Genomic DNA, 12,046 nt, shown 5'->3' with positions numbered 1-12,046 from the left:
CTGCATAGCCGTGGTGCAGCTCCCTCCGCCATTCCATGCCCTAGGCTAGGAGATTCAGAACTGGAATTGGAGGAGGGGGCGCTCAGGCCGCCTTCTCCCCCACTTTGGTACTGCGGCAGGGCCTGGGGTCTGGACTGAGATCCCAGAGGAGGCAGGCAGGCTAGGGCTTTGCCTATGCCCAGTCGGAAAGCTTCCGAATAGAGATGGGAGCAAGCTGGGGCGCCCCGTGGGTCCCAGTTTCTTGGGGCAACTGGCAACCTTGGTGCTGGAAGGAGGAAGCCGTGGGCCCTTCCCCCAGCCCTGCCCGGACAGAGGGGCCTAACTCCCCGGCCTGGCGTGGCCAGGACCCTCTGTAGAATTAGGCAAGCACTGACCTGGCCAGGTGCGTGCACGTGCAGAAGGCTTAGAGACACTACGCCCAGCTGTAGTTGGGGGAGGTCTGGGTTGAGCATACCTGGAGTAGCCAAGGACATTGGGTGGAAGGTGTCCCTGCTGGAGCAAGTACCCAGGTCTGTGATCTGAGTCCCCCTTCACCCCTCTCTCTGCCCACTATCTGGTGTTAGGCAATTGGGAGATGGATTCTAGATAAGTGGACAGCGGGTGTTATGGGGAAGGGGTGGATGTCCTTCCACCATAATCCTGGGCCCATTTGGCGAGGGGGAAGCAGAGGGTGTAACTGCTCCAGAGCCTAGGAGGAGGCCTACATATACCCCATTGTTTCTCTATCTAATGAGCTGGCGCCTTCCCTTCTCCTGCCCCCCACCCCACCCCAGCCAGGCCCCAGCTGGGCTCTGGCGCCAGCCTCTCTCTGACCAAGGGGTTGCTGGCTCCCTGGCCCTCAGGTGTGTAGAGACCCCTGGGGATCTCTAATGGCATCATCAGCACTAGAAACCTCCCCGGAGGTCCTCAGCTCAGAAACCGGGAAGACCAGAGGGAGGGGACCAGATGGAGGAGGCCAAGCGTGAGGGCTCCAGGGCGGGGGCTTCCGTGGGTAGTGCCTCTGGGTAATGGCTGAGGTCCCAGACCAGTTCCACCTGGTATAACACGTCCAGCCAGGGGGCAAATACTGCCTTCCTACCAGAGGGCCCCTCCACAGTGGAACAGCTTAGAGGAACCTGGGTTCAAATCTGAGCCCCACCACTTTCTAGCTGGCTGACCTGACAATCCCATCTATTAGGCGAGCTAATTAATATTGATTCCTTAGTGTGCATGAAGTCGGTGTTCAACAAGTGTCCACCCTCCATGCTGTCCGTCCTCCGTATGGCTCCTTACTGTTCAAAGCATTCCTAGGGCAGGCTCATTTACCCTCACGGGCATGGGTATTGGTCTGCCCATTTTATAGATAACAAGATTGAGGTTCAGGAAGGCAGTGGCTTGCCTGAGGACCCTGAGGAAGTCAGAGCCTGGGGCCCTGTGTGTGTGTTCAGTCCACGCTGCCTCCAGGCCCTGTCTTTGGCCCAGAGAACAGTTTTGCCTCCCTCTACCTGCTTCCAAATCCCCGGGTGACAGTGCCCTCCACCCCACCCTGCCCCCGGCAGACAGGTTAGCATGGATGCTTTAGTGAGAGGAACTGACGAGGTGGATGCCAGCCAGCAAGTGTCCAGTCCCGGCCAGGTGGGCGAGAATGGCAGTGTGCCAAGGCTGAGGCGTGGGCTGGCCCTCCAGGACACTGTGGCCTGGCTGTGGGGACAAGGCCAGCACGTGGGAATAATAAAGGCAGTGTCTCCGGCCCCACATGGTCTGCCCTGCCTGCTCCAGCAGCCCCTCCTGACCTTTCCCTTGTTCTGCCTTGCATAGCCCTTCGCCCAGCTCGGGTTAACCCTGGATGGTCGCCGCTCTCTCACGGCTCTTTGGTGGGGTCATGGATCCAGCCGGTCTGGGTTTGCAGTGTGGCCCAGCCTTTTTAGCTGCGTGCCCCAAGACTGGGCACTTCACTCCCAGAGCCTCTGTTTCTTCTTCTCCACGATGCCGGTGTTGGCTCCTGCTCAGGGTGGTCCTGAGGTGGACCACTCAGGCGGACCTGAATGGGACAACACGCGTTGACTGTTTCAGGGGCTGCGGGGAGCTGCTTTCATGCAGGGCTGGTGTTGTTACTAGACGTGTGCCCCCAGCACCACTGTCAGCTTCCAGAAGGCATAAGGAGTCAACACCTGAACTTTGGTTTGCCCGCTGCCCAGTATAGAGTAGGTGCTCAGTAATGCCTTCTTGGTTGATTATTAAGGGTAAGTTGTGTGCTGTCCTCCTGGAGCTCAGAGAAGAACATGTTGTCAGAGAATCACGGTGGGACATGCTGAGCCCCCTGGGAGGTCCTCCCTTTGCCCAGCCCTGTTCTACCTGCTTTCTGCGCGAGAGCGTTTCATGCTCGCCAGAGCCATAGAAGCAGAGCGATAGTATTATCCCCACGTTGCAGATGAAGAAACTGAGGCATAAAGAGACTAGGTAAATGGCAGATCTGGGGTTTGAGTTCAGGACGTCTGATTTCAGAGCCACCCTGAAAAGAGAGAGCCCTGAGGGCAGAGGCAGAGCATGTGCAGGGAGAAAGCATGGTGTGGACATGGGAGAGGTGGAGAGCATTTGTTTGTTGGTAGTTGGTTTAAATAAGTGTTCTGTTTGGTTTTTTGTTTTTTTTTTCCTTCTGATTATAGAAATGCTCCAAGCAGTTACTAGTAGTTACCTCTGGATGTGGTATCAGAGGAGGAATTGTCACTGATGTCACATACTTCAGTTATTATTGGACTTCTCATTTCTACAAGCAGCCTAGGTTACTTCTGTAACGTACAACATTAGAAAAGAGAATTTAAAATTAAAGTGGCTCATGTTCATTCTAGGGGAAACTCTAGAAGAGAGACTTTAGAAAAATGCCCAGTGGATACACGGAGCTGCGTAGGTGGGATAGAGGAGAGGGACAGAGGGACAGTCCATGTGGGAGAGACAAAGGGTGCTTATGAAAAGTACAGCGAGCGGCCCACCCTGGGTATGTGGGAGCAGAGCTGGGGGTGAGGGGCCTCAAAACTCAGCTCATCCAAACCCCCTTCCCTTTTACTGAGGAGGAGACCAGAGAGTGTGAGTGGCTTCCCTGAGAAGAGCAGGTGAGTGGCAGAACCCAGGCCTCATGACTGTCTGGATGCCATGGTTTTTACCTCACCACGCCGCCTTGGGGATGACAGATACGGCCACCTGAGAGGTGCAGAGGCCTCCTCATTTATCTCTCACTCAACAAACATTTGCGCTTTGGCGGGCTCCCTGGGGAGACGCTCCAGAGGCACAGACACGGGCCTGGCCATCACGCAGGTGACCGTGTAGAGGGGAGACAGACAAGGTCTTACCAGACGGGCTGGCTAGTGTGATGGTGGCTGAGGTCAGAGGCCCAGGGCTGCCGGGGCCAGCGGGTCAGTGCGAAGCGGCAAAGGTTTAGCAGGAACCACAGCGTTGGGTCGCTGTCTGGGAACGGTCACTCAGGCTGCTGGGTAGAGAGCGGACAGGGAGGCAGGGAGACCACTGGGAGACTGGCCATCCTGTGTGTGACAAGGAGGGGCTGGAGAGGACATGAGGAAGATTTCGGGGGCGGGTTAGCTCACTTGGTGAGGTATCTGGTATAAGGGGTGGGGGAGGCAGGAACCCAGGATGACGCTGGGCCCCCTGGAGATGGGGTGCCCTGTGGGAAATGAGAGGCTCGGTGGGCAGGGAGGCGAAATTAGTAGGAGGCCTACTGAGCTTGAGGTCGGTGACCACTGGGGACCCAGCTGGAGCATTCAGACAGGCAGTTGTTTTTAGGCCTGGCATCACTAGAGAGGATTGGGCTGGGGCCAGAGACCCTGGGAGTCTCAAGAGAGAAGGCCACTGAAGCCTCAGAGAGAACATCACTACCCAAGGGGCAGCAGAGAGCAGGGAGATGGCCCAGGGCCCCGGAGCCTGGCCTGTTCCGGCAGACGTTTCCGTGGGAGGAGGGAAACCAGAACAGCTGCTGCTGCTGGAGCCACCCTCCCCCAGCCCTAAGGCCTGGGCAGCCTCCCCCCCAACCCTGGCTCGGCTCCTAGCGAACCCCCCATGTGGGGGGCAGACAATGGCCATGGCAGGGTTTCACCCCCACTTCTTTGATGGCAGAGCCTTAAAGTTGGTCTCTGAGTTCTTGGCTTGAGCCCCTCCATGGATCCCACAAAGTGGGGTCACTGCCGCCATCCGCACTTAGGGGTTCTTACCCATTCTAGGATGTCACCTCTGTCCCGTGGCCCTACCCTTGTATTCATTCAAAAAGATCTCTACCAACATTAACTGTAGGCCCTGCCGTGTTCTGGCGCCCAGAGCTGCCGGCGCCGTGGCACTTCCTTCAGTAGACGTTCATTTAGTACCTACGGTGTACGAGGTCTTGGGCTCTGTGCATGGATTAGAACAGGGGTAGGGAGTTGGTGCCCGTTGAACACGATGACCCCCCTGCCCTCAGGAAACCGCTCCATGGCAAGGCCAGCAGCCCCGGAACCAGGAGCAAGAGCCTGGCGCTAGGCTGGTCTGACCCAGTACAGAAAATTTATCCAGGGGAGCGGAGGAGAAAAGATCTCCCCAGATGCCACCGTGTCCATGGCTGCGTCCGTGGTAGTGTTTCTTCCTGCGTGTGAGTCCTCATGTGAAGCCACGAGGTCATTATGCTCCGTTTGCTCATTAGAGTAGTTGCCATTTTCTGCATTCACACACAGACTCCGTAATATCCGACAAAAAGACCTCATAATATCCCGTGCCCTGGGTGGGCACGGTTTAACCAGCCCGCTGGTGCTGAGCTATTAGTTGTTTTCAGTGGTTTGCTGTTAGGAGAAATACGCATCCTTGTGTACACGCACCCTTTTCCGCATGTGGGGTTGTTTTCTCAGGGCGGCTTTTCAAAAGTCAAATCACCAGATCCCAGAGTCCCGGCTACGTATCAGCACCGAGAGCTTCAAACAGATCGGACACATTCTAACCCCATACTTGGGGACTGTCCCATAGGACTTGTTTCCTGGGGTGGACTCCGTTTTTCACCAGTGTCCACAGTGTGGACACGGTCAGGGAGGGAATTAGAGACGAGAGAAACAAAGCTAGCCTGGCTCCAGTGTCCCCCCCCCACCCCCCTCCCCAGAGCTGGCGGTGGCATGGGGTGAGAGTTCTGAGGATGCTGGGCTGGCTCCCCCCACCCCACCGTTTCAGCCAGCACCTCCCTGGGGGCCTGCACATTCTGCCCCAGATCCTGACGTCGGTGGGCCACAGGAAGTTGAGTTGAAAGGGCACCTGACTTAGAGAATTTTAAGGAGAAAACCCAAACAGGCCAGTGGTTCATTCAGCCAACGTTTATTTATTTATTTTTTTTTTAACTTTTTTTTTTTTCAACGTTTATTTATTTTTGGGACAGAGAGAAACAGAGCATGAATGGGCGAGGGGCAGAGAGAGAGGGAGACACAGAATCGGAAACAGGCTCCAGGCTCTGAGCCATCAGCCCAGAACCCGACGCGGGGCTCGAACTCACGGACTGCGAGATCATGACCTGGCTGAAGTCGGACACTCAACCGACTGCGCCACCCAGGTGCCCCTCAGCCAACGTTTATTAAGTACCTATCAGGCACCACGTCATTGATCAAGACAGACACGGTCCTGCCCTTGTGGACCAACAGCCCCTAAGGGGAGCCCTCCCCCGCCGCCCCGTAGAGCCCCCCACCCCACCCCACTGATCGCAGAAACCAAAGGTCTAATCGCCGTGATCCAGAACCACCAGTAAGTGGGCCTGAGAAAGCCAGGAGCAGGGCTGTTTGGCCTAGTCAGGGAGGTCAGGGAAGGCTTCCTCGAGGGACCCGGGTGGGGGGGGCAATGATACCCCAGAGTTCGGGGAGGCCCTAAGGAGCCTCAGGCCACAGGGAATTTTGGCCCCTTTCCCTAAGTGCCAGGGGAAGCTATTAAGGGATTCTGAGCTGGGGAGGGGTTTCAAGACCAGATTTGCGTGTCACGTGCTGGTTTGGGTTGCCCAGTGGAGAATGGCCTATAGGGGAGCCAGAGGGAAATGGGAAACCAGCCTGAGAACTACTGGAAACCGGCTAGTTGCCCAGCACACACAGGGCGGCAGAGGGACAGGCTGGGCGCTTGAACCACAGATGCTCTCTGTTGTGAGAGGGGCCCGTGGGGCACCATGGCCAGGACGCAAGGTCACTCCGCTGGCATCCCTCCCTCACTTCCAGAGAGCCAGGAAGGGGAAGACAGGAATGGCCTCCGGACAGCCACATGCCTGGCTCGGGTTTGGCCTTGCTCAGCTAAAGCCTCAGCACTTTGCCACTTAACCCTTACTTTGCACACACTCCTAACTCAGCCTGCTGCCGGGCTGAGACGGCAAACGGGAGAGGGCTAGGCTGCCATCGGTGGGATGAGCAGAGCAGGAGGCAAGATGGCATGTGGAAGGGAGAAGGCCATGTGATAAACACCAGAGCACAAAGACATGCTTGTTCATTTGGGGGAGAGCACTACAGGAAGAGGGGGCCCTCAAATATACAGACTCCAAAGGTCAGGGAGGTCTCCGGAGAGCAAACCCATGACACGGGGTCACCAAATGTTAACGTGGATGGGACCTCAGGAACCATCTCACCCGAATGGGCAAAGCAGGCCTGACTGGTCAAGAGCAGCTGCCTCCAGAGGGAAGCCGCCAAGGCCGCCGGATCTGGGGGCCTACTTCCTTCTCCTCTTCCCTCCTCCCCTCCAGCTTTTCCTTCCATCTCCCTTCCTCCCGACAATTGCCTTCCTTGAGCCTGGAGGGCTCAAGGGTCCGTTAAGCTTTCCCTCCACAAAGGGCCTCCTCTGGAGACCCAGGACATGGGTGCCCGGAGGAGCAGGAGCTAAGGGCAGGGGCTGGGGGTGACTCACCAAGGGGCCTGCTTGACCTGTCTGTCCCCCCGTTCCTTGGTCGTGACCTCCTCACAGCGCTCTGCAATCCACACGCTCCACTGTGTTCAACCTCAGCAGCACCTTTGAGGTCGGGGCGGGGGCGGGGGGGGGGTGGTGCTCATTTTACATGTGGGGAAACTAGATTTTCGGCGCCCTCCGTGTGCGCCTCAGGGTTCCTCATCTGGAAAAGGGGCAAAATAAAACCCTCTCCCAAGGTTGCAGTGAGGATTCGGGGAGATGCAGGGCACGAAGAGGGTTGGCGGCCCCGAGCCTCATCAGTGACGGAGTCAGGACCTGGTCTCGCGCCTCCTGTCTCCAAGCCTGCTGTGGTGACCATTCTGCCATCCTGCCTCGTGAGGAGGAAGAGGTCAGATAAGCAGCTCCCTTCACCCCCCCCCTCCCCCCCCACCGCAGCAGGACACCAGTGCAGGCTTTCGAGCCCAGCCCGGTGCTCTTTCCCCCCGTGTCCCACAGCTGGCCTCACAGCTGGGCCTGCCTGCCCCCAGAACCGCCGTCCCCGGAAGTGGGATACAGTGGGACGCCAGGGGGTGCAGAGATGAGCTGCGGGCCTGCCCTGAACACTCTGGCCTGAGAGAAGCAGGTGGACGCTAAGGATGTCCCTCGACAAACATGTGGCAGGCGTGTCCTGAGGGCCTTGTGTGTGCCAGGTGACCTCACGAGCTCTACCCTCCAGGAGCATACAGTCCAGATGGAGCGGGGAGGGTGGGGACCTGTGTGCCATCACCTGCTCGGCACAAGGGTGGGCGATGTGAGCTCCATCCACCTCTGGAGCAGCCTGGCGGGCTGTCTGAGGGAGGCCTGGTCCTGTCTGTCCCGCCACACCGCTTTGCATCCACGCAGGTGGCGACACCAGGCACAGGTGAGGGGTGACGGGGGACCGGGAGGGCTTCCCAGAGGAGTGGGCTTAACCGAGCCTTCTCCCAGCAAGCACAGGTTGAGAAGCCTGCCTGCCAGGTGCTCCATCCGAGCACTGGACTAGACCCCTGGGGAGGCAAGTGCGGGAGGTACAGGCAGTCACACGCGGAACTGGAGACCTTGAATGCCAAGCCAAGGGGCCTGCCACTAGCAGGGAACCTTAGGGGGCTTTGAGTAGGGGGCAGAAGGGTGGTGTTTCTGGCAGCTTCGCCTGATGGTCGGTGGGGTGGAGCGCTCCCGGCATGGGGACACTGAGGCAAGCAGGCCAGTGGGGAGGTCTGGAGCTGCGGAGGCAGGAGCTGGGCTGGGACCCGGCAGCGAGGAGGAGATGCGGATGTGTGCAAGGATTACTGGCAGAGCAGGGCGCCTGAGGGCACCTCTGGGTCAGATGCCCAGGCGCCCTGCAGCTCTCTGATGCTGGCTGAGTCGCAGGAGTGGGTCTTCTCTGTGACTTTCCAGGCAGCCGATGCGTCTTGACCACTTACTTAGCGCCGGCCACTGGGTTCTCGTCCCGAGGCCCGAGGTGTCGCGCTGCACTGGTCAGACAACGGGGCTGCCGTGGCTTCTGGGCCGGACCATCGTCCGCAGCCTACCCCCACCTCCACACCACACCATCCCCCAGCCCTGAGAGCCTACCACCCTCAGGCTCCAGGTCAGAAGAAGCCTTAAAGAGCACCTTGTCTGTCCAGCTCCCTTGTCCTGGTCAGAACCCCTCTCTGCCGTCCCCTCCAGCGCCTACCAGCCTCTGTTTATGGCACTCCGCAGTGGCAGAAAGCTCATTACCTTCCAGCCCCCCCGGGAGGGGTCCATACAGGGTCTGCCTTTAGCCCTGGCCGTGGAACCTCCTGTACCCATAGGCGCTTCCTGAGTGCTGAAAGATGAAACCCCGGGAGGTGACAGAGTTCTCTCCTGCATCCAGGTTGTCAATAGAGGCGGCCCGGACCCACCTTGGGCAGCACTGTCTGGATGCTGCCTGGCCCCACGGAAGCCTCTCTGATGAGGTGTGAGGGCTGAGCGCCTTGCTGTGTGGGTGGGGGCGTCCATTCATGCAGAATTTCAGAAGCACACCCCCACCCCCACCCCATCTCACCACCAGGTGCCCTGAGTGTGGCGCTGGCCCTTTAAAGCAGATCAGGGTTGGCTTTTGGGGGGAGACATCCCAGATTTCTGCCATCTGCTTACAAGCCTGGTCCAAGGAGGGGGGCCACCTCAGCCCCCGACAGGGGCATTGGAAGGGCAGGTGGCATCGATTGCAGTAACCTGATCCGATCCCGAGGGGGAGGCGGCAACGCCGCGGCTTCAGCGCAACTGCAACTGCCGGGCCAGGCCGGGAAGGAAGCCGCCTGCAGCTGAGGGCTGGGCTGGGAAGCGCTGGGGCCGGGGCCTGGGTCTGCAGCCACTGCCTCTCCTCCTGGCCCATCTATTTTTAATGAGCTCCCCAGGCTTCTGCTGCGGGCAGGACGCAGAAAGGCAGGCCCCGGCAGTGGAGGCCCGAGGCCCCAGCCCTGCCCTGAGCCCTAGCCCCCCAACCCTGCTGGGCATGACAGGGTGGCCCTGGGGCCCTGCAGCCCCCCGGCCGGGCAGGGCTCTCCATGAAGCTGGTGCCGAAGATGGATTCGAGCCCAGACAATGACAGCTGGTTGGAGGACCAGTGGGAGCGCTGGTAGGGGGTAGAGGGGTTGGTGGGGGCGGGGGGACATTTAGGGGGCAGCTCCATGGAGCTCTGGGTTTCTGTTTGGTCTGACAGAGGCAAGAGGCAGGGGATGTGGGCCTGGGGCTGGGGCTGGGGGCTGGGCCACCACCTCTCCTGGTTGACCTTGGACTCCTGGGTCTCCCTTGCTCTGTGCCTCAATCTCCCTGTCTTACTTAGGAAAAGGCTCAGAATTCTCCCCAACTTCCACAACAGAATTCTCTCACATGTCCCACCCACACCAAGCCATGTAGAGTGCCCAGGGCTAGGGGTGAGCCAGTGTAGGGGACAAGCGGACAGTCACTACAGTGGGGTGGGGGCTGGCCTGGGGGTAGAGGGTTCTAGTACAGCCAGTTAAGAGTTGTGCTCTGGTCTGTCTCCTGAGCTCATGACACCTCCAGCCCCAGCCCCAGGCCTTCCTTGACCCTCTGCAGCCTTCTGTTCAGGATCCGTGTGCTGGGCAAGGCGATTTTGTGGTTGAAGAGATGAGATGAAGAACACCGAATGGGGGTGTAGTTTCTCCTGGAACAGGCTGAAACTAGCCACATTGACACCAGATCTCCCTTCACCTGCTCCCGGGGCTCACGAGGCATCGGTCTTCCTGGGCTGGGGGCATGGAGCACTCCTCTGAGGCTGGGGAGGGGCCTCTGCCAGCACCTCAGGTTTTGTCACTGCAGGGATTGCACGGGGAGCCCTCCTATTCCAGGCATCCCTTGTCACTTCTCACCTCTGCATTCTCCATGGGTGAATTGGCCTTGGCACCTGCCTTGACCCTGGGAGGCATTTCTCTGGCAGAGCTGAGGCTCTGACCAGCTGGGCCTTCTAGGCACTGCCTCCTGGTTGGCAACCAAATGGAATAACCTGGAGTAGCCTGGAGCCTCCCCTCTCCCTGCCTGTTACCCCTTGTCTTGGCTCGTGTGGATAAGTCCCATGCTCTGGGGGCTGTGATTTGCCTTCGAGGGACTGCCCCTTGGAAGAGGTACTAGGGAGACATCAGTGGACTAAGTAGTCCTCCTGGGTTGGTAACTTTGGCTTCCTGTCCTCACCAGGCTCACCCACGACATCAGCTTGGAGGAGTTTGAGGATGAAGACCTCTCAGAGATCACTGAGGAGTGTGGCATCAGCCTGCAGTGCAAAGACACCCTGTCCTTGCGGGTAAGAGTGGGCTTTCAGGAGCCCCTGAGTGGGATGGCAGGATGGGTAGGGACAGGAGTGAAGGCATCCCCACACCTACAAAAGGACTTTCAGGGTCTGTATGGCATGCTCATTAAATGAAATGACATCCAAGAAACATATCCACTACAATGCGTGGCACATCTTGGGTGCTCGATCAGAATTTTTTTTTTTTTTGGGGGGGCCAGGGGCTAAGGCAAGAGGCAGCTCCTTCCACTGCCCACAAGAAGGGAGAGGACAGGAGGTCTTCAGATGTAGGGCAGTAGCAGTTAGGGCTAGAGTTAAGGGAAGGATCAGCACTACCCTAAACTGTTTCCAGAGCAGCCTTGGCAGAGGGCCTGAGGCAGAGCAGGGTGGAGTCTGTTAGAGTCTGCAGTGCTTTGGGACAGGAAAAAAGAGCCAAGGCACTCCCTCGGCTGCCATTGCACCAAATCACACCACATAGCCCCACAGACCCTCCCTGGACTGCAGTTCTAAAGGATCCTCTGGAGGGTTACCCTAGCATTGCTGCTGCTTTTGGCCTCCTGGCTTTGTCATAGGACAGATGGCTCTCTCCATTCCCTAAGTTCTGAATCCTGCCAGGGGGTCCTCAGCATGCGGGTAATTTGGGTCAGATAGGGATCCCCCTAGGTCTTTTCAGAACAGGAAGAAAGGAACCATTGGCCAGGAAATAGGAGGCAAAGCACGGGACTAGGTTGCAGAGTCCAGAGCTTCTGTCAGCACCCAGGAGGATGGGTGGCTAGAGTGGACATGGTATTAGAGGAGAATGGTTAGCAAAGGAGAGCTGCGGTGTGAGCTGGGTGGGGTGCCTGTCTCTGGGTTGAACTCCTGTTGCCTGTTACAGAGATTCTGTAAGCTCTGCCAGGCAAGGGGAAACCAAGGGATGAGGATAACCCTCCAGTACCCCCACGGCCAGGCCAGCAAGGGTGAGGAATGGTCCCAGGGCCTTGACATAGCTTCCCTAAGGTCATACACCTGTTCCGAATCCAACACCACCCTTTCACCTAACATGCACCAGCAGAGTTCGGGAGAGGGTGGTCCCTGCCACCAGCCAGGGCCCTGAGGCAGTACTAGCTAGAGGTGTACCCTGTGGGGACTTAGACAAGTTCTAGGGGGCTTTCACACACTCTGGCCAGTAAGCCCTCACCTCTCTGGGAAGCTGGGAGACAGTTAACTGGAGAGGGAATTGAAGGGTCAGGGGATCTGTCCAAGGTGCCAGGGAGTTAGTGGCAGAGCTGAAACTAGACTGGGGCTCTGAATGATCAAGGTTAGGATGGCCCGAGAGAAAACCCAGGTTAGAGGGTCCTCGGACTGGGACTGTCGAGAGGTGCCGCGTGCCGGTGCCCCCACCTGCCC

General features: G+C 58.4%; 1 protein-coding gene across 1 annotated transcript in view; it reads left to right on the top strand.

Moving 5' to 3' along the window:
* The first annotated feature begins 9,181 nt into the window (after positions 1 to 9,181).
* MAPK8IP1 (mitogen-activated protein kinase 8 interacting protein 1) overlaps positions 9,182 to 12,046 on the top strand; it is a 9,608-nt gene continuing 6,743 nt past the window's right edge. The window contains exons 1-2 of the mRNA XM_040495352.1: positions 9,182 to 9,490; positions 10,567 to 10,672. Coding sequence (XP_040351286.1) covers positions 9,420 to 9,490; positions 10,567 to 10,672 — 177 coding nt within the window. The 5' untranslated portion in view covers positions 9,182 to 9,419. The remainder of the gene's footprint in view (positions 9,491 to 10,566; positions 10,673 to 12,046) is intronic.

This window comes from Herpailurus yagouaroundi, unplaced genomic scaffold, assembly GCF_014898765.1.
Source record: "Herpailurus yagouaroundi ecotype Mexico unplaced genomic scaffold, PumYag 187, whole genome shotgun sequence".
Taxonomy (NCBI): Eukaryota; Metazoa; Chordata; class Mammalia; order Carnivora; family Felidae; genus Herpailurus; species Herpailurus yagouaroundi.
Note: the sequence above shows the minus strand (reverse complement) of the source record. Positions and strands in the feature narration are given on the sequence as shown.